The sequence below is a fragment of the Mixophyes fleayi genome, chromosome 6, assembly GCF_038048845.1.
Source record: "Mixophyes fleayi isolate aMixFle1 chromosome 6, aMixFle1.hap1, whole genome shotgun sequence".
NCBI classification, from domain to species: domain Eukaryota; kingdom Metazoa; phylum Chordata; class Amphibia; order Anura; family Limnodynastidae; genus Mixophyes; species Mixophyes fleayi.
In genome coordinates this window covers 62,456,988-62,481,131 of record NC_134407.1, presented here as the reverse complement: position 1 = coordinate 62,481,131, position 24,144 = coordinate 62,456,988, and the positions used below count along the sequence as shown (strand labels likewise).

The 24,144-nt window shown below is 43.2% G+C and overlaps 1 protein-coding gene across 1 annotated transcript in view; it reads left to right on the top strand.

Annotated features, from left to right (window-relative positions):
- Positions 1-272: 272 nt before the first annotated feature.
- AFMID (arylformamidase) overlaps positions 273-24,144 on the top strand; it is a 39,803-nt gene continuing 15,931 nt past the window's right edge. Inside the window, exons 1-6 of the mRNA XM_075215210.1 lie at positions 273-336; positions 2,770-2,860; positions 3,104-3,208; positions 13,500-13,548; positions 20,777-20,862; positions 21,337-21,409. Of these exons, the coding sequence (XP_075071311.1) occupies positions 301-336; positions 2,770-2,860; positions 3,104-3,208; positions 13,500-13,548; positions 20,777-20,862; positions 21,337-21,409 (440 nt within the window). The 5' untranslated portion in view covers positions 273-300. The remainder of the gene's footprint in view (positions 337-2,769; positions 2,861-3,103; positions 3,209-13,499; positions 13,549-20,776; positions 20,863-21,336; positions 21,410-24,144) is intronic.

The following is a 24,144-nucleotide window of genomic DNA, read 5'->3' as shown; positions in this document are numbered from 1 at the left end:
AAGAGAATACGAGTTTATGCAGTTTTAGCCCTGTGTTCCTTGTTTTATTCCAACACCACTGGGGTAACCTTCGCCTCTCTACCATACCACCGGGCCTGTAGAATCCTTCCTTATAATACTTTAGGGGTGCCAACCATCTGCTAAGTTACTATACCATATATACACAAGCAGTGCCATTGATTAAATATTTTCGGTCTGTCTCTGGGAGGGGCACCTGGATAAACCTGTTGTTTGTGGATTGTAATATGCTGAAATCTCCTGTTACAGGTCAGAGTCCCTCTGACAGGAGCCAAGTCCAACATGGAGAGAGAGAGCCTGAGGAAGCTAGTGAAAAAGGTACGTTGAGAATACTCTCTGTGGCAATACATCTCAGTAGAATGTTACTTACATGTCAAGTACTGAAAGTACAACTAATATGTTCAATTGCTTAGGTCATCTTCCTTTCAGTTAATAGAGATGATTGTGATCTTTACAGCCCAAGAGCTAGTAATTCAAGAGATGTGCAAGAAAAGAGCAGAGCTTCCCTCTCTCTCAAAAAGCTACTCCTTTTAAAGAGCACCTTAACACAGTGGAAGCTGTCATTTTTGGGGGTCAAATCAGTACTTGTGAGAATTCGGCCTATCCACTCCCTAAGAACCAGTGACAATCACTTTAAGACCAATATTAAAGAGGGTCTGGGACCTACTGAACTCATAGGGCTAGATTTACTAAGCTGCGGGTTTGAAAAAGTGGGGATGTTGCCTATAGCAACCAATCAGATTCTAGCTGTCATTTTGTAGAATGTACTAAATAAATGAAAGCTAGAATCTGATTGGTTGCTATAGGCAACATCCCCACTTTTTCAAACCCGCAGCTTAGTAAATCTAGCCCATAGAGTCTGATTCATTAAGGATAGTTATGCAAAAAAGAGTACATTTTCTCCAGAACAAACCATGTTACAATGCAAGGGGTGCAAATTAGTTTATTATTTTGCACATAAGTTAAATACTGACTTTTTTTCACGTAGCACACATACGTTATAGCTTTATTTTCATACTAAAATTTAAAGCTGATCTTGGACATGCCCTACCCCCACTATAAATCTGTCCCCACATTTTAAATTGAATTTAATTTACCTCCCCCTCCAATGCAACATGATTTTGCCAAGGTGCAAAGTTACTCCCTTTTTTTGCTTTCCTTTCCTTAATGAATCAGTCCCATAGACTCCATTTTTATGTTTAGGTTGAAAAATAGGATTAGGCGTAAATTGGGTTAGGTATAGGTATATATGCATATATGAAAAGAAAGGGAGAGGCGGTGTATAGTGAAGTATAGCTAAGTAAATTACCCATTGATGAAGTCATAATCTATGACGAAACATGTTGGAACTTATCACAGCCACGTACTGTTACCTAGCAATGCTCTTTGACGTCCTAGAATCCCCTCCACCACACATCTGGGCTGCAGCCGGTGAGCCGTGAACTAACAACACTTTACGCGGTGTAGGAGGTTTTGTTCCCCTGACGGAAGGACGTTGAAAGATTCCTTTTGAGGAACCATTGTCCATACTCAAATGTGAGTGTGATTATTATATTTTAATTAACACATTTTACTTAGCTATTCTTCACTATACACCGCCTCTCTCTGTCCTTTCATAAATGCATGGATATTGCTAACGGAGGGAGTGTGGACGAGTCACGTAGGACTCAAAGTCACTTGTGGAACACAGGATCTCTATTGGACATATTCCAACTGGATCGGTTTTTCACCCCAAGGATATTGGGGCACTGACATTTTGGGTTTTTCATAAAACTGAATGGACTAATTATCATTATACACAAGTGTATTTCCTCTGTATATTCATACCGAGACACGCGATCATGTGACCAGGAACCTATCACTATTGCTATTATATAATTTCATTGTTAACCTGAATTTACCTATCCCTAACCCAATTTGCCTAATCCTATTTTTCAACCTTGGCATTTGTACTTTGGGGGATTCAGGCTTCACCCCCTACTAGGATAGTGGCAGCATCCAGTACCCCTTCCCCCTAACTTTAGGGAGTGCTAGTTGATCAATTCCTGTTTCCATTCTTAAGTGGTTGATTACGAAAAAGTCTGCCACCATTGTATATGTAGGGGACTGGTTTCAAATTGTGCACCAAAAGCTACTTAGCCATTGTGTTAGGCTGGGTACACATTACAGAATTTTCCGACCAATGTGTTATTTACAACGATTGTACCAACGGCAGAAAAAAAAGTGCCAATCAGCATACCGATTCACGCGTACATACTATACATGTTTTAGAAGATTTACCCTCAGATCTGTGCTCTTCTGTCATAACCGTTGGCTGAAAAAATCATGACTGTAAACTGTATGAAGATCCTGCAGGATTGGAAGGATGTCGTTCCACAGCTGAACAAGATTTATAGTTCTGCTGAACAATCAAATTAAACTATTTGTACTTTGGAACGATCCTTGTTCATTGCTGGGGCGTACACACTAATGCAATATCAGGCCAAACGGTCATTTATCATTTGATTCACCCAATACTCGGCTGAAAACACTGTAATGTGTACCCAGCCTTAGTCATTTGGTCCACAAACCAGTATCTATGCATATACTTTTCTACTCGACCAGAGGTCCCTTTGAAAATGTATTTTTTCATTGCCAAGTGATTACAAAAAATATTAATTTTATTATTTTAAATATTTCAAACATTTTATTTTCCGAAAGTGGTGAAATGTCCTTGTCACTTGGCACCATACACTGTTTGTTTTTTTTTAGGAGCTGGAGCATCAGTACTCCCCAAGTCATTGGTCTCATCGTATGGACAAAGATGCAGTGATCGAGTCACATGTGATGGAACTTACAGAAGGTACAAAATTATAAAGGCGGCCTTTATCTATGTTATAATAAATATGTGTAAACCATGCAACAAATCATGGAAATAGTCCTCTTGCCCAGATGTTATATTGATAACTACTATCTTCATGGTCATTAAGCATATGATATATTATTTTATGGTGTAATTCATATAAACAACAATTAAATCTTGCTGATTGTCTTATCACAGTGTCAGATTGTCAGACTTTAAGCTTGCCCTTCCTGTTCACTGCAGGTACAAAAAAATCCCGATCAACAACACAGTCAGTATTGAACATCCAATATGGTGAAGGAGAAAGTGAGAAAATGGACATGTATCTACCTGACGGAGAAGCAACAGGTGAGATCTCCCAGGAACATAAGTAAAGATTTACTTTATGTCCTTTCAGTGGCATAAGTGCAATATCTGAGCCCAGGCTTAGTGGACATACACTAGCGTCGCCCGTTTAATAGTTATTGGATATTTTCTAGTTCTGGATTCTCAAAGGACCTGATTGCACAGAACTCCTGTTTTGCAAATCATACTTTAATAGGTCCCACTCGTACATTGATGGCTGAAAACATGGCTGTCCAGATGAACCTCAGGCCCAGCGCGGATGCTTTTTTCTATATGTTTGCATACTCAGATCTTTGACTTACAGGTTAACTGTGATGATGTCCCTTTCTACCATGCTGTGAATTGGTATACTATAGGGCTTATTGAATAACAGTGCTATTAGCAACCAATCTGTTTAATTTTATTTCTAAGTGCCATCAGGTTGTTATTCATGCTTATTCCACATTGCAGTTACTGTGTGTTGCCATGCTGGCACCTCTATTCCCATTTAGGACGCAACTCTTTATTTCAAATGGAATTAGTGAACGTTTAGTCTAAACTTGAACCAATGACCTATATTAAAGGGGTGATTTGGCAGCCCATGCTTATTGTGTTCTGCACATTGGTAAAATGTAGAAATGTGTCAATTGTAGGCCAATTCAGTCCTTTTAGATTGAACTGCAACACAATTTTAACATGTGTGGGCATACAACAATAGATTATTATTATTATCATAGATTTGTAAGTCTCCACAGGGCACAGTACAGTAGGGAAAACAATACACATATAAAACAGTAACATACAAGGTAGACAAAATAAATGCAGACATGAAAACAAAGGGTGTGAAGGACCCTGATCATTAGAGAGCTTACATTCTAAGTGGGAGAGGGCACAGCTGAAACAAGAGAAGTGGCTCAGAGTGAAGATTGGGATAGTTGTGAGGGTGCATTAGTGTGAATAGTGTTATTGATGATAAGGTCACTGTTATGACTCCCAGTGCATTCACAAAGAGCAACGGTAGTGTAAGGCAAAGTGTCTTTATTCAGGTAAATATATTAACAAAGATAACTCAAATCCACGGATAACAGGTTCCAAAAGAGACTGTATAGTAAAATGGCAGGAACAAGTATAATAAGTTTTACCCCAGTCCAGAAGGCACAAGGCTGTCCAGGAAAGCAGACAGAGTCCAGGGATAAAGCAGTAATCAGACAAACATATCCAAATAGCCAGGCAGAGATCAAGCAAATTAGCGAGGTCCAGAAGTCTGTCCAAAAGGTCAGGGGAACAGGCAAAATAGCGTGGTCCAAGGTACAGGCAAATGATTCGGGGTCTCAGGCAAGCAGGCAAGGTCCAAGGTACAGGCAGGGGTCATACACAGAAGTTCAGTCCAGCAGGTTTATACCAAATAGCACAGGAGCAGGTTAGCAGCAGCCAGGAACAAACGGATGAACTGCACAGAGCACAGCTTGAGGCAGGTATTTGAAGCAGTGCAACAGGTGCAGTTCTAATTAGCATCAGACAAGGAGATTAACTCCTTCAGGCATGTTGCAGAGTTCAGGAGCAGGACAGCAGCACCTCTAATGGATTATAGGTACTGCTGCCAGATACAAAACAAAGGCAGTCATAACATAGCGGATTCCAGATGCTCCATACATGCTCCCTTCAGGTCTTTCGCCTCTTCTTTTTCTTTTTATAAGATCTCCCTGGAGACACAATTGGGCTCTTCTCTAATGGAGTACAAAGAAGACCCAATTCTTCAGAAGCAGAAGAATTGGCAAGTTCGTCCACTAACTCTCTAGTATCCTCCACAAATTCACTTTCAGATTCTGAGTCCCAGCCTAGAGTCGGGATAGGACCTTTTATTTTATCACCTGATGATGATATGCCCAAAAAGCCAGTCACCAAGGTTGGTGTATGTTGTGACTGAAGTGGCAAAGCAAGGGTTTTTCCGTTCTTGTTAACCTTCTCCCTAGATGACCTAGACTGTCTGATGGAAGACACATTCATAGAGGTCTTATGGACAAGTGCAGGAACTGACGCACAGGCTGGAACGGGCACAGAAAAATCGTGATCAGATGACTTGACTGTGAATGGAGTGTACTTCTGACAAACAGCATTAACAAAGTCCATGGTATTATTAATAATGGGGTCATCAGAATTTAGTAATGAGAAGGCCCAGGTTTGTGGCTCCCCTCTAAAACACATAATAATTGAACCCACTTGGTTAAATTGGTCAACAAAATAATCCGGACATTCTTGAAACTGTTTCATGGAAAGTTCGAGTACCGTAACAAACTGTTTGATGTCTCCATCAAAGAAGACTGGAGGAGTATCTGATGACTCAGAAGAGGCTTTTGGGAATTCAGGCTCAATAGCAGTCACTGGAGAGTACCCAGCTTGTGCAGCAGTCTCTGAAGAGTCCTCAACTGGAAGGGCAGAGCAGGAGTCCCCGACTGGGACGGCAAGTTGGGCACTCCTGACGGGAAGCCCGGACTGGGCACAGCACTCTGACTGGATTGCACTGTGAGATGCCTCAGAGCAGACAGCACTGTGAGATGCCTCAGAGCAGACAGCACTGTGAGATGCCTCAGAGCAGACAGCACTGTGAGATGCCTCAGAGCAGACAGCACTGTGAGATGCCTCAGAGCAGACAGCACTGTGAGATGCCTCAGAGCAGACAGCACTGTGAGATGCCTCAGAGCAGACAGCACTGTGAGATGCCTCAGAGTAGACAGCACTGTGAGATCCCTCAGAGCAGACAGCACTGTGAGATGCCTCAGAGCAGACAGTACCAAGTGGTAACTCGGGCTGAACCGCATGGACAGGCAACTCGGGCTGGACCGCATGGACAGGCAACTCGGGCTGGACCGCATGGACAGCCAACTCGGGCTGGACCAAATGGACAGGCAACTCGGGCTGGACCGCATGGACAGGCAACTCGGGCTGGACCGCATGGACAGGCAACTCGGGCTGGACCGCATGGACAGGCAACTCGGGCTGGACCGCATGGACAGGCAACTCGGGCAGGACCGCATGGACAGGCAACTCGGGCTGGACCGCATTGAGAAGCAACTCTGGAACGGACTGGAGGGACATGGCCCTCTCTAAAGCAGGCTGTAAGGGCAGCGCCCCCTCTGGAGCAGGCTGTAAGGGCAGCGCCCTCTCTGGAGCAGGCTGTAAGGGCAGCGCCCCCTCTGGAGCAGGCTGTAAGGGCAGCGCCCCCTCTGGGGCAGGCTGTAAGGGCAGCGCCCCCTCTGGGGCAGACTGTAAGGGCAGCGCCCCCTCTGGAGCAGGGTGTTATAACAGCGCCCCCTCTGGAGCAGGCTGTTATGGCAGCGCCCCCTCTGGAGCAGGCTGTAAGGTCAGCGCCCCCTCTGGAGCAGGCTGTAAGGGCAGCGCCCCCTCTGGAGCAGGCTGTAAGGGCAGCGCCCCCTCTGGAGCAGAGTGTAAGGGCAACGCCCCCTCTGGAGCAGGCTGTAAGGGCAGCGCCCCCTCTGGATCTGAAGACTCGGGAGTAGAGGCAGCGGCTGAAGACTCGGGAGTAGAGGGAGCGGCTAAAGTCTCGGGAGTAGAGGGAGCGGCTAAAGTCTCGGGAGTAGAGGGAGCGGCTGAAGACTCGGGAGTAGAGGCAGCGGACTCAGGACCGGACACAGCGGACTCAGGGCCGGACACAGCAGCAGGAGACTCAGAGCTGAAGGCAGAGGCTGGCACCTCGAAACAGGAGGCAATGGCCGGAAGTTCAGTGCTGGCGGCAACTGAAACTGACACCGCAGGACAGGCGGCAACTGGAACTGGCAGATTAGGCTGAAGTAAAGCAACAGGAGGTGACGTGCAGAACAATCCAGGGTCTGGAGAGGAGCACACTGAAGGCTGCTCCATAGGATGTTGTGGTCTGCGGAGCGGACAGCTTTGTAAGAAATTTTCGCCACTGGCGCAGTAGAGGCATAGTTTACCAATCCTTCTGCGCCATCGTTCCTCTTCAGTGAGAGGGGGACGCAGGTAGCTTGATCGTTTAGAATCCCTAATGGTAGGGACCGCTGGCAGTACCATAGATGCAGCACCAATGTCAGAAAAAATTCTGGGAAGATTCTCTGTGGTCTGCATGCTTTCATTAAAGGAGTTTGTTGCTTTAAAATCAGAATTAGTATTGAAACCACTTATCACAACAGCAGGAAGAGTTTTAAGCAGTTCTTGGAGTAAAGTGGATAGTTGTATGATTTGGTAACGGAGCTGAACAATGTCCATTTGCAGCATTTGTAATTGTGGTTTTACAGACATGTCTAATAGCCAAACACAGAGTTCAATGCAAAAACACTAGGAATTCCAGGACTAAGGCAGAGGGCGTGCAATCAGCAGTATCAGATTGTATGGCAGTTCATCATGTTATGAATCCCAGTGCATTCACAAAGAGCAACGGTAGTGTAAGGTAAAGTGTCTTTATTCAGGTAAATATATTAACAAAGATAACTCAAATCCACGGATAACAGGTTCCAAAAGAGACTGTATAGTAAAATGGCAGGAACAAGTATAATAAGTTTTACCCCAGTCCAGAAGGCACAAGGCTGTCCAGGAAAGCAGACAGAGTCCAGGGATAAAGCAGTGATCAGACAAACATATCCAAATAGCCAGGCAGAGATCAAGCAAATTAGCGAGGTCCAGAAGTCTGTCCAAAAGGTCAGGGGAACAGGCAAAATAGCGTGGTCCAAGGTACAGGCAAATGATTCGGGGTCTCAGGCAAGCAGGCAAGTTCCAAGGTACAGGCAGGGGTCATACACAGAAGTTCAGTCCAGCAGGTTTATACCAAATAACACAGGAGCAGGTTAGCAGCAGCCAGGAACAAACGGATGAACTGCACATAGCACAGCTTGAGGCAGGTATTTGAAGCAGTGCAACAGGTGCAGTTCTAATTAGCATCAGACAAGGAGATTAACTCCTTCAGGCATGTTGCAGAGTTCAGGAGCAGGACAGCAGCACCTCTGATGAATTATAGGTACTGCTGCCAGATACAAAACAAAGGCAGTCATAACAGTCACCTTTAAAAAAGAGATGGGTTTTTCAAAGAGCGTCTAAAGATTTGAAGGCTGTGGAAAAGTATGTTTGAGCATGGTAGGGAACTTCATAAGTGGGGAGCAGCATGGGAGAAATTTTGTAGGCAGGAGTGAGAGGTAGTTACCAGAGAAGAGACAAGGCAAAGGTCAGAGGTAGTTCTAAGAGTACTGGAGGGACAGCATTTGGATGTGAGATTTGAGATGTATGCATGGGTAGTGTTGTTGAGGGCTTTATAAGTAAGGGTGAGGAATTTGAATTTGATTTTGGAGGACACAGGGAGCCAATGTAGGGATTTGCAAAGTGGTGCAGCAGATGTGGAGCGGTGAGAGAGGAAGAGCAGCCTTACAGCAGCATTTAGGATGGATTGAAGTGTGGATATATGGGTGTCAGGAATGCCAGATAGCAGGAGGTTGCTATAGTCAAGACTGGAGATTATGAGAGAATGGATAAGAGTTTTGGTAGCATATTCACTAAGAAAAGGGCGTATTCTGGCAATGTGTTTAAGGTGTCGACAAAACTGGGAGAGAGTGTGGATGTGAGGAATAAAGCAGAGGGTGGAGTCAAGTGTGACACTAAGGCAGCGGGCTTGGGAGACTTGCGGTGTGGTGTTATTGACAGTAAGGGAGATTGGAGGGCAAGTGGTGACTCTGGAAGGAAGGAAGATAATAAGCTCTGTTTTGCACATATTGAGCTTAAGGTAGCTTTGGGACATCCATGTGGAGATAGCAGAAAGACAGTTGGTTACACAAGATAGTACAGAAGGAGAGGGGTCAGGGGAAGAGAAATAGATTTGGGTGTCATCAACGTAGAGGTGGTATTGAAGGCTGAATGAGCGAATTAGTGCCCCAAGAAATGAGGTGTATAATGAAAAAAGTAAAGGGCCAAGAACAGAGCCTTCTGAGACCCCAACATATAGTGGGAGTGGAGGGGCGGATGTGCCTGAGGTAGAAACACTAAAGGAGCGGTTCGATAGGTAGGAAGTGAACCAGGTAAAAACTGTGTCATGAAGGCCAATGGAGTGAAGGGTGTATAGGAGAAGAGGGTGATCAACAGTGTAAAATGCAGCAGCGAGGTCCAAGAAAATTAGTATAGAGAAATGACCCTTAGACTTTGCAGTAAATAGATCAACTTTTGCGAGAGCAGTTTCAGTGGAATGTTGTTGGCGGAAGCTCAACTGCAGAGAGTTGAGAATGGAAAGAAAAGAGAGAAAGTATAACAGGCATTTGTACACTAATCGCTAAAGTAGTTTGGAGGGAAGGGGAGGAGAGAAATAGGGCGGTAGTTGGAGAGAGAGACTAGATCGAGAGATGTCTTTTTTAGAAATGGTGAGATAAGCGCATGTTTAAACGAGGATGGAAATGTGGAGAGAGACAGGTTGAAGAGGTGAAATAGAGGTGGGCATACAGTGGAGGAGAGGGAGTGGAGAAGGAGAAGTTGGAAGGGAATAGGGTCGAGGGGACAGGTTTTAGGGTGAGATGAAGAAAGGAGTGCAGACACTTCATCTTTAGATACTGGAGAGAATGAATTAAAGGTGGATTGGAGAGTGTAGGTAAAGGTGGGTAGAGGGGATGGAGTGAGTGGAATTTGGGATGAGGAAATATCTTGTCGAATGGTGTCGATTTTGTCTTTGAAATAGGTGGCAAGATCATGGGCTATGAGGGAGGAAGGGGGAGGAGTGCAGGTAGGCAGAGAAGTGAGTTGAAGGTGGCAAAAAGGCATTGTGGGTTAGAAGACTGTTGGATGTTAGAGATTTAAAGAATGTTTTTTTAGCAATTGAAAGGGCAGTGCTGTAAGATGAAAGGATGACTTTATAGTGGTGGAAATCAGGATAGGAATGAGATTTCCTCCAATGGCGCTCTGCACTGCGGGAGCACTTTTGCAGGTAACGGGTCTGTTTGTTGTGCCATGGTTGGGATTTGGATCGTCGAAGATTATATGTAGTAGCTGGAGCTGCATTGTCAAGGGCTGAAGTGAGTGTTCTGTTATAGAAATAGGTAAACCTGATTAGGACATGACAATGCAGTCAGTGGAGAAAATAGTTGTTTTAGTGAAAATGAGAAGTGGGTTGGGTTAGGCAGGGGCTCACGCAGGGGGGGTTTCTAGCTCTCCAGAAACCCCTCCCCTCCACGATCGGCACTGTACAGCACTGCTGCGGACGCTTCTTTGACAGCGCTGCGGCTGCTGTCCAATTCAGAATCACCGAAATGGAGCTGCTGCAGCTCACGCTCTCTCTCTAATTTTCTTTGTTGGGGGGGTAAACCCCCCCTTAAAAATCCTGCGTTTGCCCCTGTTAGGAGTACTTAGGTTTCGTTGTGTACGTGTGGATTTGGGTGCAGGGTGGAGGCCATGAGGTAAGGTGAGGCTGAAGGAAAGGAGGTTGTGGTTGGAGAGTGGGAAGGCTAAATTGGAGAAACTATACATGGAGCAGTAGCGGGAGAAGACAAGGTTAAGGGAGTGCCCATCACATTGGGAAGGAGATAAGGTCCATTGGGAGAGACCAAAGGAGGAGGTAAGTGAAAGAAGTTTAGTGGCAGAAGAGACACTGGGATTATCAATGGAAATGTTGAAATCGCCTAGTATGAGAGTAGGCAGGTCAAAGGATAGGAAATAAGTGAGCAAGGCGGCAAAGTTGTCAAGGATTTGGGAAACTGGACCTGGGGGGCGATAAATAGATAGATCGATAGATTGATCTGTCCAATCATAATAGAATAGAGTTACATTTTGATTAGGCTAGGAGTAAAACCAGTTCGTCGTTGACATCATAATCATGCATGTTGTCAGAACAGGAAACATTGTGCCTTTTGCAATGTTCGGTCCAACCACCAAATTACTGCATCTGCTAAATTTGGACTTCCAAGTGTGTGGCCAAACTGGATACAGCACTGGTGGCTAAACATTAAACGAACGAATGAACGAAACCTGCAATTAATTAATAAGACAAAATATAATCACTGTGTAGTAATCAGTGATAATGTAGTTACACACTGTCTAACACACAGGAAGCAATGTTGCACTCAAGCTATTACTTAGACACATGGAATACATCCACAAGATTACACGGTCTGATATGTGACATTGTTTATTCTTTTGTTAATTATTGCTGTGTATCGCTGTTGCAGTGCTGTTCATATTACAAAAATACCATATGGGTATATGTACTGAAGCTGTCACCTGGCTGGGTGTTGGAGTCCTATAACCGGTCTGCACTTCCTCTTCAACAAAAGCATGTTTGTTTGCAAAGCTGATAAGTGTGCTAGCTAAACCAGGAAGCATGCAGAAATGCTTTTTAATTGCTCCAGGATTTTGCCCCACCCTGTTTAACAGACATTTATGTCTGAATAGCCAGGATTAATTTTGTCATTAACCTAGGAACTAGGATATACTGGGAACACATTTCAAAACAAATTAGATGAATGGGTGAAAATAGGGTACAGCTATCACTTTCAGTAGCTTGTGCAGTCTCCTGCCATGAAAATGTCCTGTTATTTTTCTCTGGGTGAAAATGTTCATCCAAGCCTGTGTTTGGTAAATCACTGTATCCCTGCAGAGCAATCAATTTGGTTGCATCCATTTATATTAACATATGCAGAGGCAGTCATATTGAGAGTACATCCTATTACACTTTTTCTACATTGCTGTTGGGAGACGTGGAGGTGAGGTAGTAAAAAGAGATGTGTGGCCTACCTATCAGATGGAACATATCACCAGTGTGCTGAGGGGCTCCTCCGTGTCCTTCAACAGGGTTTGGTCTCCTTGGGCATCATACTATAATCAACCCCTGCTTCAATTCTAGCCGAGCCCGATCCTTTAATGGAACTATCAGATTAAAATGCTCTTTCCTGCTAAAAGCGTGAACTCCTTCTTCCTTTCCCCAGTCCTCCCAACCCTCTCTTCCTCCACCATATTACCTTGCACCACTCCTTTCCCCTTCTTCTTTTTCTTCTCCCCTTCGTTTATACAGCTCAAAATAAAAACAACATCTTCATGGTACTAGATTAGTATGAAGTTAAATTTATATTGTAAAAGCACTATGAGAGAGTGTCATATATACTGTTTAATTTATATGTGTATATGCTATCCTACTAATGTACCTTTCAAGAATATTTTTTTTACTCTGTAATACTGGTCAAAATAAGATGTTATTAATAAAACGTATTTAAAAAAAAAAAAAAGAGATGTGTGTGGGGCTTAATGCCACATAGTCAAGTGGGCATCGCAATCACATCATAATCACCTCAGTAAGACACAGAGGCAGGGGCATGATAACACAATCACATTATCACATCCCTACCACTTGGTGCTTAGTGAAGTGGATACAAAATGGTGATGCAATTTGTGCCATGGCCCACGCACATTGTGACAGTTATGTAATCTTTGGGAGCATTGCTCACTAAAAACTGATGGAAAACACCTATACACTTTCCCATAGAGCAAGGAGGCAACATGGTTTCCTCACAGAATTAGGCAGCAGCTACAGTTGTTGTGTTACTAGTGTTACAAGGGACAAGACAAACAGTGTACATTCAGGTCTTGGCGTATTTAGGTGACTAATTCCAATCATGGAGTTTCTTCACTTATAGATAAATCAATGGAACTCTGCACATTACTCCACTGTTTTTGGATCTCACACAAACTTGAATAAACAATTATGTGCTCCCCCTCTCCTATCATTAACAACAGCCTAGTCTAGTCTTAACCACATTTACCTTTTCATTGATGACTCAATGTATTCTTATAGCTCCAGTTTCATTCTTTCACTCCACTCACCAAATACTGCCATTCATATCAAACCATCACTGGCTTCCATACTTCAATTCCTTGGTATTTTTAAAGAAAAAACACCAGGGTAGTCGAAGAAGAAGAGGAGGCAGAAAACCTCCTGTCACCTACACCCCTCTGAGCCCCCTGTCCTCCTGCTCACCCAGACATGTGCATGGTGTGTAGGGCATTTTCTATTTCAACTTTAAATTTCAGTGTAAAAATAAAGCTATCAAGTACTTGTGTGCTACATGAAAAAACAGCCAGTATTTATTTTATGTGAAAAATAATAGACTAATTTGCACCCCTTGCATTGTAACATGGTTTATCCAAGAGAAAATTTGCTCCTTTTTGCCTTACTTTCATTAATGAATCAGGCCTACTGTATTTTATATAAAACAAAACAATTTTTATGTTTGATGGACCGTGAACCTGTGACCAGACTATGTGGAATCCTGTATGGCCTCATCTAATAGGTGATTTACTGACTTCTCTCTTTCCATCACAGGCCATCTATTGCTGGTGTACATCCATGGAGGATACTGGCAGTTTCTGAGGTAAAAGGAAAAATCTATGAGAGATAATTAGTAGTGGTTATTATTTGCTATCAGAGTTGTCATTGATATGTCACAAATTACATAGTGGTCTTTGTCAGGGGTTAGACTACCTGAGCTACAAACTACATTATCAGGTTGATTGTTTTAATATAGCTCCCTATTGTTTCCAGCATAGTGAAAAGCAGCTGGAGTAATTTATGGAGTATATCCAGGGTGCAGAAAACCTCTTTGGTGTCATGAGCTTTGATTCGTGCTGGAGTGCCTAGGTTCCCTCAAAAGTGCCACTTTTGTGGAGAAGCAGAAGTTTGCACTGGCTGATGGGAGAAGTTAGGCATTCCTTGCTAATTACATAGTAAGCACATCAGTGCACCTAGTTTTGTGGAGCAGTGAAAGAATGAGATTTCATTTTGCAGAATGAGATTTTTAAATGAGGTAAAAGCAGAGATGGTGGTATTTATTGCTTTGTAGAAGGACACACAGACATTTGCTTTCCACGAAAACAGTAGATTTTGTTTGCACCAACTCTAAGCTGGCTGAGATTGTTTCTTGCCCCATATAATTAATAAGACTCATTATGCAGAGAAGTGTATTTCAAGGCACACTTTGCCCAATGTAACATTTTCAAATATACAAAAGTTTATACATACAAAGGCATGTAAAAAAATATTGATGTCCCATCACTCATGATTGATTAATTTAAGGTAAGAACTCACCTTGAGTACTGTGTACAGTTCTGGAGGCCATATCTCAGAAAGTCTCTACTAAAATTATGCATGGGCAGCATGACAAAACCTATATGGAAAGGCTTCAGGAGCTGAACTTGTACAGCTTAGAGGAGAGAAGGCACAGAGATGATTGTGGCTTGCATGATAATGTCCTTTTAATTAATAGGCAAACCTAAGGGGGGGGGGGAAACCCCCTCCCAGCCTGGGGTACTGTATGCTTGAGGTGGCTGGACCCTGCGCCGGAACCAGCCACTTTGCAGATTGTGTGCAGATCGTTTCTGTCTGCACTGTTCACAGCCATCTCTCCCCAACAAGTATTGAAAGCAGCAAGAACAGGTAGGAGAGAGCAGGACAGTCTGTCAACTGTTCTGACACACTCAGTCAGGACTTTGTCCTGATTGTAGGGACAGTTGGGAGGTATTCTCGCTTCACACAGCTCTGCTCGAAAAGGGAGAGCTGTGTGCCTCTAACAGTAGTGCACGCAGAATTGCCCGTGTATATGATGGGAATAGGAAGAGTTGAAGAGCAGCCAAGCACTGTCTAAAATTATTGCCACGACCTGAAGCATGCTGGCCACGCCCACTGGCGGTGTTGCATGGAAACCCCTCTCTACAAATGCTGCGTTTGCCCCTGTAATGGTCTGTTTGTTTTATACCTACAGTTCATTTTCTTATTTTAATAAATTTAAAGTAGAGCTTCACTTAAAATGTATAGGGTGGAATTCAGTAAGATAAAATGCTAATTGTTGCTTGACTTCGGTGCATCACTTTCCTGACCTGCCTCAGTCTGCAAAGTCTTTGTTGATCCAGTGATGATCTTTTCTAATAATACTTCTGATGGCCTGTTTTAAACAGGGGCAGTTTCTAGACAGTAATCTAGTAAAATCCTCTTCCCTGTGAACTTTGCTTCGGAATACCTTTACCAAATTGCACTTGTGACTTGGAAACTTACTGTAAGGGAACACACAGGATTCCAGTCTCACTCTCACTCTCACCTATCTGTTAGGCTACAGATATAACTGATCCCTTTCCTAACACAGGCATACGCTTCCATCCTTCTCTGCAACTTCCACCAGCTACGTATAAGGCCCATGAAAAACCTATGACTTAATTACCCAACTGCGCATACTCTGCAAAAATAGTTAACACTTCCCATACTGGTATTTAAAGGGTTAACACAGTCAAATACCCAACCTCTTCTAAACATGCATATTGTGTCACAGCCCCCCCTGAGGCCAAACCCCCCTCCTCCGGGAGGTTTGGACTTGGGGGGGAAGGGCGGGGGCTGTGACACAGTTTTACAACCACGATATACATGTCTGTTCAATACCCATGCTAAAATGTAACATATCTTTTCTGGGGAGTATAACACAGACCCAATTTTATTATTAATAAATCCAATACAAATTTACGAATTTATAGATACCAAACAGCATTGGTTCAGTGTATTAGCTGCGCTGATACTGATGTTCTCACCCTCCCTGCATGACAGACAGCTTTATTTGACGTATGGGCAGGGCTGCCTTTCATCATGCTTTTTATGAATATTAGAGATGCTCAGGCTCGGTTTTCGGAAAACCGAGCCCATCCGAACATATTCGATCCGAGTACCGAGTCAAGGCGGCTCAGAACTGAAAACAAGGCAAAACGGCGTTGTCGGATTTTGAGAGTTTTGGATTCTATAAATACTGCCCTCCATGGAGATCAGGCATCATTTCACAGAGAGACACAGAAGTGGTAGCAGGGTTATTGGCAGTCTCCAGTGCAGTTGGGCAGCGTCATAGCTAGAACAGAAAGAAGAGGGGTGGCAGTGTTCTTCAAAGTCTCCAGTGTTCAGTTACATTGTTCTTGTCACTCTCCAGTCTCAGTCATGATGATACTAATCTCTCTACGTCATGTGCGAAAGTCTATGTTCAAGTGCATAGTGGATTTAAGTCAGGAAAACAAATATGTAAAAAAACGCTTGTACCTTTTTAAAGAAAAAAAAACACCTCTCTAATAAAGGTGAAAGTTTACTGTAGAAAAACATAAAATTGACAACATGCCATTCTACCCAAAATATCAACAAGCATACCAGCATCAGCTAGCTCCTTTCTCTCAGCTAGATCCCAGCACCTGCAATCTACACTGTCATCATCCTCACACTCATTAGTGTGTACATCATCCTAACACAATACTAAGTCATCCCCGCTGGAATCCACTATTACAGAAGTCTCTGTACTTTGATGTAATTGCCGGCAATGGGCTTCCTCGTGGAATTTGTAGTTAATATATTGACAGATCTGTCACAATTTTTGGATAATTCTTTTAGACCAGACCAAATGTCAAAATGTTGTGCTGACTCATCTGCCTCACCACTGGGTGTCTTGGGAAAGCTACGTTTTTGGCTAGCAGCAGTTGGCAAAGAAACTGAGGGAGGAGACGTCATCATGTCATGTACCACTTGAGCTTTGATTTTCCAAAAGTCTTAATTAGGGTAATCACTTGACTCAAGCTAACAGTGTCTGAACTCACTTCACAGGTGACTACTTAGTGTTATGAGCTGCTGCCATTCCCATAGCAGCCGCAACTCGATCTTTTACCCTGGCTGCGTCCCAGCCGTCTCCATGACGACCGGGATGTCACTTCCACTAAGGTAACGGTCGGGGCGCTCTGAATCAAGATCGCCGTGTCCTGGCATGACAGCTGGCCGTGCGCAACTAGGACAATTTAATCAACAGCCTCCTGAGGCTGATTAACTTCTGCAGGGTGCTATTGGTGGATCTATGTATTTAAGGCAGGGAGGGCTTAGCCTCACTGATGGTTACAGCGTTCATTTTGCTGGCTGCTGACCTGCTCCTGTGCTTTGTTTCTGAACTCTTGTGTATGACGTTTGGCTTGTTTCTCGGGCCGTGATTTATTGCTCGTGACCCTGACCTCTGCCTGTTACTCGGATAACCTGTCTTTCTACCGGCCTGAACCTCACCTCGCTGCCTGCCTTAGCCTTGTGACTTCGGCCTGTTCTTGAGTATGCTTATCTCTTGCCATGATCCTCTTGCCTGCGCTATGGTTTATCCATAAGCTGAGCTTAAGAATTGGGGGCATCTGAGTACCTGTGAGCGTATCAAGCTCTACGGTAAAGGCGGCTGCTATAGGTGAAGACCTCTACCACCTGTTCTACAAGCTGAAAAACGAAGGGATGTCATTGCAACATGGCTTATCCCATTTGGACTCTCCTTAGGATATATCATTTATGATAATGCCACAGATATTGTGAGAGCATTACAGCTGGGTGAAATCCATCACATTCCCTGTTTTGTTCACACAATCTACATGGTGGTACAGAGCTTTTTTTAAATGACACAGATGTGCAGGAAATGTTGTCTGTGGGCCGAAAAATTTCGGGACATTTTTGGCATTCTGCAACAACATGTAGAAAACTGCAGCAGATGCAAGAACAATTTATTTTGCCCTGCCACCAACTGAAGCAAGAGGTGGTAACAAGGTCATCCACGCTTAATCCACAAGCCATGACATTGGGAAACGAGGGGGAATGTATTTTAGTTGAGAATACTTTCTGTGTTGTGCAAGGTGCTGAAACGATTTGAAGTAGTCATCTGTGAAGTCAGTTCAGACACTGCTAGCTTGAGTAAAGTGATTCTCTTAATTAGACTTTTAGAAACCTTGAAAAATTTAAAGAGGAGATTAAACAAAGAAATTACGCTAAGTATGTCGGACTTGTAGATGAAGTACTTTAATCGCTTTGCCAGAATCGAAGAGTTATCAACTTCTGGAAATCGGATCACTACATTTTGGCGACTATGCTTGATCCTAGGTTTAAGATCTATGTCTTCTCTTTCTTTTCAACTGACCCAGATCTCAAGAGATGCAATAAGCTCCTTGTGAGCAAGTTGACAGCTGAAGTGGTACCTGACACTACAGCGTCCCCTCCTTCAGTTTCTCAGGCTACTGCTGCTTGGAAAAAACTAAGCTTTACTATGAGACCCAAGGATGATGCAGATGATTCAGCAGAACATTTTGACATCTGGTCTGATCTAAAAGAATTGACCAAAAATAATGTCTCCTTTGCCTTAATGCCAACTGATCCTACTATCAACATCCAAAGATTGGTGGAGGATTATTTTAACGACAGCACAGAAAGACACGTCAGACAGTCCCTTTACATACTGGGAGGCAATTTGGAGACCCATGTACTGTCACGGAACTAAGGGTGTGTAGCTTACTGGTTTCTGCGCTGCTCAGCAAAGAGGTGCGGAGTCTAACGTGTCCCAGGTCTTCGCCAGGCACCCCCGCAAGGAAGTATGGACTTTGCTGCGGGAGACACGCAGGTCGCGGTCCTCAGAGAGAGCAACCAGTGAAGCGTAGATGGAAGAGGAGTCAGGCGTTCCGGGTCAAGCCGTGCTAGCGAGAGGTGCCAAAAGGGAGATCCGAAAACGAGGTCAAATAACTAGCCGGGTCAGGTACTTGGAACACAGGAGACAGGAGAAAGGTCAGTAACATAGCCGGGTCATACACGAGGAACACTTGGAAACAGTAGAGTGGTCAAAGAACGTAGCCGGGTCATACACTGGAAGGCACGGGAAACACAGGAATATAGTACTGGAGAGCAGGAGTACAGGAGACCTAATACTCTGGCACTCATTAGGTGCCAGAGCTAGGTATTTATAGGTAGAGGGGGCAGCGCTATCTATTTGGCGGTGGTGACGTTGAACACCACCGCCGGAGTCTGAGAGTAGCATCCCGTTGCTAGGCAATGGGACGCGCCGCTGATGAGGACCCAAAAGTGCGTCTGGTTACCTAGCAACCAGACGCTTGCAGGCGGAGACAGGCGCCCGTCCCTGTGCGGGAGACGCAGCACAGGGACGGCGCCTGACATGTACAAACTCGCTTTGCAATACCTAAGCTGCCCACCCTTCAATGTGTACTGTGAAAGCATTTTCAGCACAGTCGTGAACCTTGCTGGCGATTGGCGTAGGAGGCTACTTCCTAAAAATGAGGAAAAGATGATATTCATCAAAATGAACTACAAATTCCACGAGAAAGTCCTTTACTAGCATTTATATCAAAGTACAGAGACTTCTGTAATGGTGGATTCCAGCAAGGATGAATAAGTATTGTGTGAGGATGATGTACACACTGATGAGGGTGAGAATGATGACAGTGTAGATTGCAGTTGCTGGGATCTAGCTGGCAGAAGGAAGTTTGCTGATGCTGGAATGCTTATTAATATTTGGGTAGAATGGCATGTTAGCAATTTTATGTTTTTCTACAGTAAAGTTTCACCTTTATTAAAGATGTGTTTTTTCTTTAAAAAGATAAAAGCCCTTTTTTTTTACATTTTTGTTTTTGACATTTATGTTACAGAGACTTCTGTAATGGTGAATTCCTGTGGGGATGAATTAATATTGTGTTAGGATACACAGTGATGAGGATGCAGCGTATTCCAACATGACGGACAGATTCCATGCTGCCCACATGTTCCGTGTCACATTCTGTCTGAAGCAGATGTAATGCCACTCCAGTTGTAACATCCATTCCTGTGTCTACATAAGTTTGGTACTTCTTCAGGGATGAGAGGGAGGTATGCAGAGTGCTTGCTTTGTTAAACTGTACATGTCCTTTTCAATATCATACATAAGGGTGGGAGGGCCCAAGGACAATTCCTGGGTGGGTGGAAGGTCCCAAGGACAATTCCATCTTGCACCACTTTAAATTTTTGCCACTGCTGTGTGGAAATGTTTATTAGATGTGCTATGAACTGCCGTGTGTTTGTGTCGTTGCTCTGTCGCTTAGCATCCAGCCAGGTCGCTGCAGTCTTTGTCCGAAAGTGTATGAAAATAATATTGTGACCTGTGAGGTGGTCAAAGTGGACTGGAAATGACTGGAAACTAGTGTTATTGAAGTTAATAATAATGTAGGAACAAAAAAAGAGCAAAATTATGTGATTTTAGCATTTTTAGCGAGGGCGGTTTTGCCAAAACCAAAACATGAACTTAATCCAGATCAAAAACCAAAACACGGGGGTCAGTGAACATCTCTAATGAATGTGATTGATCACTGATTTACATTGATGTAAGTTGTATGTTGAAAACCGAATTCTCTTTGCCTCGATTTGCAAGCCATTATGTGGCTTCCTTGTGTAAGATCTCCTGCTAGGAGTGGCTCCCTCCCATCTGTCCAACATCTCTTTAGGTTTTAAAGAAAATCTCCTATGCAAGGATGTAGCTCACCCCAGATGGCCTTTCAAGCTACTGGGCTTCCCTCTACAGGTGACAAAGTTATCTACTAATACAGGACACAATATTTCTGGCCTCACATTTTACACATGAAATTAGATCATTAACCCTTTGAGGGTAGGGATACGCTTTGAGGTCATCTGCATTTAACTTATAGAGAAACACAATTTTTAACTTTTGAATTATGTGACTATAATGTACCATCTTATGCCCAATAAGGAATTGTACTGGAATTTGTGTCGTATATAACTATTGTAATTTATTTCAGTAAAGAAGAGTCTGGCTTCATGGTTCCTGCACTTGTGTCTCATGGTATTTCTGTGATGGTGATGGATTATGACATTGCTCCAAGAGGTGAGCATATACACATTCTTATAACCCTTGAGCACTGTTATGAATTTGATAAGTCAGAAGGATCCCCACTGAACAATGAAAATCTGTGCAATGTGAGGCATAATCATAATTAGCTTTCCATCGCTTTAGCACACTTAGTAGAGAACCTAAGGGCTTCTGTGAGTCTGCTAGATTAAATGGTTAAAGAGGGTGGAGATAAATAATAGTTTTAGTGGTCAAAACATTTTCGTAAAGATGTTTATTTTAATATGTTAACCAAAGGAAATCCATGTCTGTCTAGCATTTTAAAAATATGTGAAATTCCCAAGGATATACAAATTAGTTAAAAAAAAAAATCTGATCAACCAAGACATAGCAAAACTGTAAAATGGTGTGTGGTTTTGAATGGGTTAAACTATAGCATAATCCTGGTCAGTAAAGGGTTAGACAAGCTGGCTAGTCGCCGTTAAAGTAATGTTATCTCATTACCTTTAGGTAACATGGACCTCATTGTCTCACAAGTCAGACGTAGCATTGCTGTGATCCTTACAAGCTATCCCCAGATTACGTGAGTCTAAATTTTGGGGGCAAGGCTTCATGTAGTTTCTTTGTAGTGAAACTCTACAATGTCTGTGATGAAGTAAGGGGAAATCTATTTTGAAAATTTAATTCTGCTGAATTAAATGGTGTTATTATTTAAAGCACAGGACCTGTGATTTTGTGGCACCAAAAAGCAAAAAAAAGTGATAAACGCAAAAAGTGCACTAGGGTGCAGTCATCTTCAGGCCCCTCTACAAAGATAAAAAGAAAAATGCAGTGCTGACAATATATGTTTAAAAGCTGTTCTTAAATAATAAATGGAACTATTGCCCTGGAGTGGAACAAACAAGGGATGATCTCACACAGTCACCAAAGATTAAAATTTATTAAAAAATTCATAAAAATCAATATAAATGCATACACATAGGAGTCATTATAAGAGTTTTCTGAACCCTGTAAATCTATACCATATGACTAGAAAACAATGAAAACAAATAAAGATAAAATAAAGATAAAACCACTCATTAGAGATCAGTATATATATATATATATATATATATATATATTATATATGGACGGGTCCTGATTTAGACTATAGCTGTGGGCCCACAGATGTATATAGTTGAAAAAAGTAGTAGCATGCACAAGTCCTAGGACTTAATAGGTCACATATAATATTGCAATGAGTCATCCAGATGAAGAATCATTCATTGAATCTAATCATAAGGGTAAGTCACACAAGTGAAAAGAGTGTGGCACGATATGAACATAGATTTAGAGAACTATGGATGTAATTTTGTAGTAGTCATATATCCAAGTCACACAATTTGGACAGTCTTCAGTGGGAACAATTAATGCATGTAACAAGCGTCCACGGGTTACCATAGACAATGGTGTGTAATATTAGCATATGAGGCAGCTGGGGTCACTCAGAATACCCAGTCGACAGCTCTTACCTGTCAGGCCGGTATATACAGTATACGCTTGGATCCCAGTCTAGCCACACGGATGCAGATGAAATGGTAAGTTGTGGAAAAACTCACTGTGCGAACTCTGTCGTCTGACCCAAATAAATCCAATTCTGTATGGAAGTTGCACACGTGTGAACAGATATCTGTAGTTGATAGTAGCTGGCGGTGTGTATGTAGCTTGTCTGCCCAAAGAACTCCAAAGCTACACAGCGCTGCAGCATTCATCCAGTGTGCCAATTATCCATAGTGAAGTAAATATCCGTAGTGCCAAAAATATCAAGAAGCAGTGCTGACAACACTGGCATTAGACTTCAGACGGGGTTCACTGAATAAAGAATACCCTGACGCGTTTCATTACACAACGGTAATTTCATCAGAGGGAAGTACCTGTGATTTTGTGGCACCAAAGTGCAAAAAAAGGGATAAACACAAGTGCACTAGGGTGCGGTCATCTTCAGGCCCTTCTATGAAGAGGAAGGGCCACTCTGACCCCAGCCTCCGGAGGTATAAGGGCCTTTAGGGGTTATGGATCTTCACTGATGCAAAATTCGACCACCGTAATTTTCTAGGTAGTTGGTATATGTGACAAAACGAGTTTGATAACACTTTAACCAGCCTGTCCCTCGTTTCTCACATAATGTGGATTATAGCAAGTACTTTTTATAGCCCTTGCTTTTGTTTCCCATCTCAGAGTACAACTGCAGTGTCTAATTACATGTGGATAAGGGGACATTGTAGCTCATTGTAAATATGTATGTATTGTTTATTGTATATGGTTGATGTGACAGTGAGGTTGTTATTCATTGTCTTTAAAGTGAAGCCAGTTGGGTTATGGGCAGGGATCAGGTTGCAAGATACTGGTGAGGGGAAGGCTAATTAGTATCCATTGTTCCCACAAGACTAGTCCAGACATGAAATCTAGCAGGGGAGTTTCTGTGTAAGTACAGCTCATATCCACTCCCCTCTCTAACCCCCCTAGTCCAGCAATCCCAATGTTTAACAAGGAGAGGCCCATAGATTTGCCCAGGGAGGGGAAAACATTATGGAAATTTGACCCTAGATATAAGGAGCCACTCCAGGGGGGAGGTGATAGTCATGCTGTGGATTTGATTCCTGGAAGGTGCAAGGTCTGGTTGTTGAGTTGTCATTCTCTACTAGAGACTACATATGCAGCTGAGAGAGATCCATGGGCTTTGGATTCTGTAATTCAGGACAGCCAGGTGACTATAACTCCTTATGTTAGTGGAGTAAGGGGCAGGTGATGTGGTAAACTTGCCTGGCATTTATTTACTGTATGTACATAATAATCGAGTGATTGTTTTTATCACAATAAATGTATTGCTTTACTTTCTAACTAAATTTGCCTGAGTGACTAATAAGAGCCTTGGAAGGTACTGGGTAGGCTTCCCTGGCTTAGGAAGGCACCTGTGGGTGGCCAGCCAGAGTGAAGTGGGTAGAATTGGGCCAGAAAACCCGGTATCTTCACATTTTTGGTGGCAAGCAGTGGGGTTACTCAGCCCCAGGTTCTCTCTGAGTAGAGCTGCAAGGGAACTGTATCGTTGGACTACAACTCTTCTACCAGGGATGTGTGCACCGGAGTGGCCCAGTTTTATTGTTACCTCATCTTATGACACGGGGCAGCATAAATCCCCACTCCAACTGGGTGGAATGATATGCCCGCACCCATGGGACCCTGGTGGGAGATTGAGAAACTGTGTACTGCTGTCTACCTTACTATCAGACCAAGGTGAAACCACAGCAGCCCAGAGACTTTGGACTTGGGAAGTAAGGT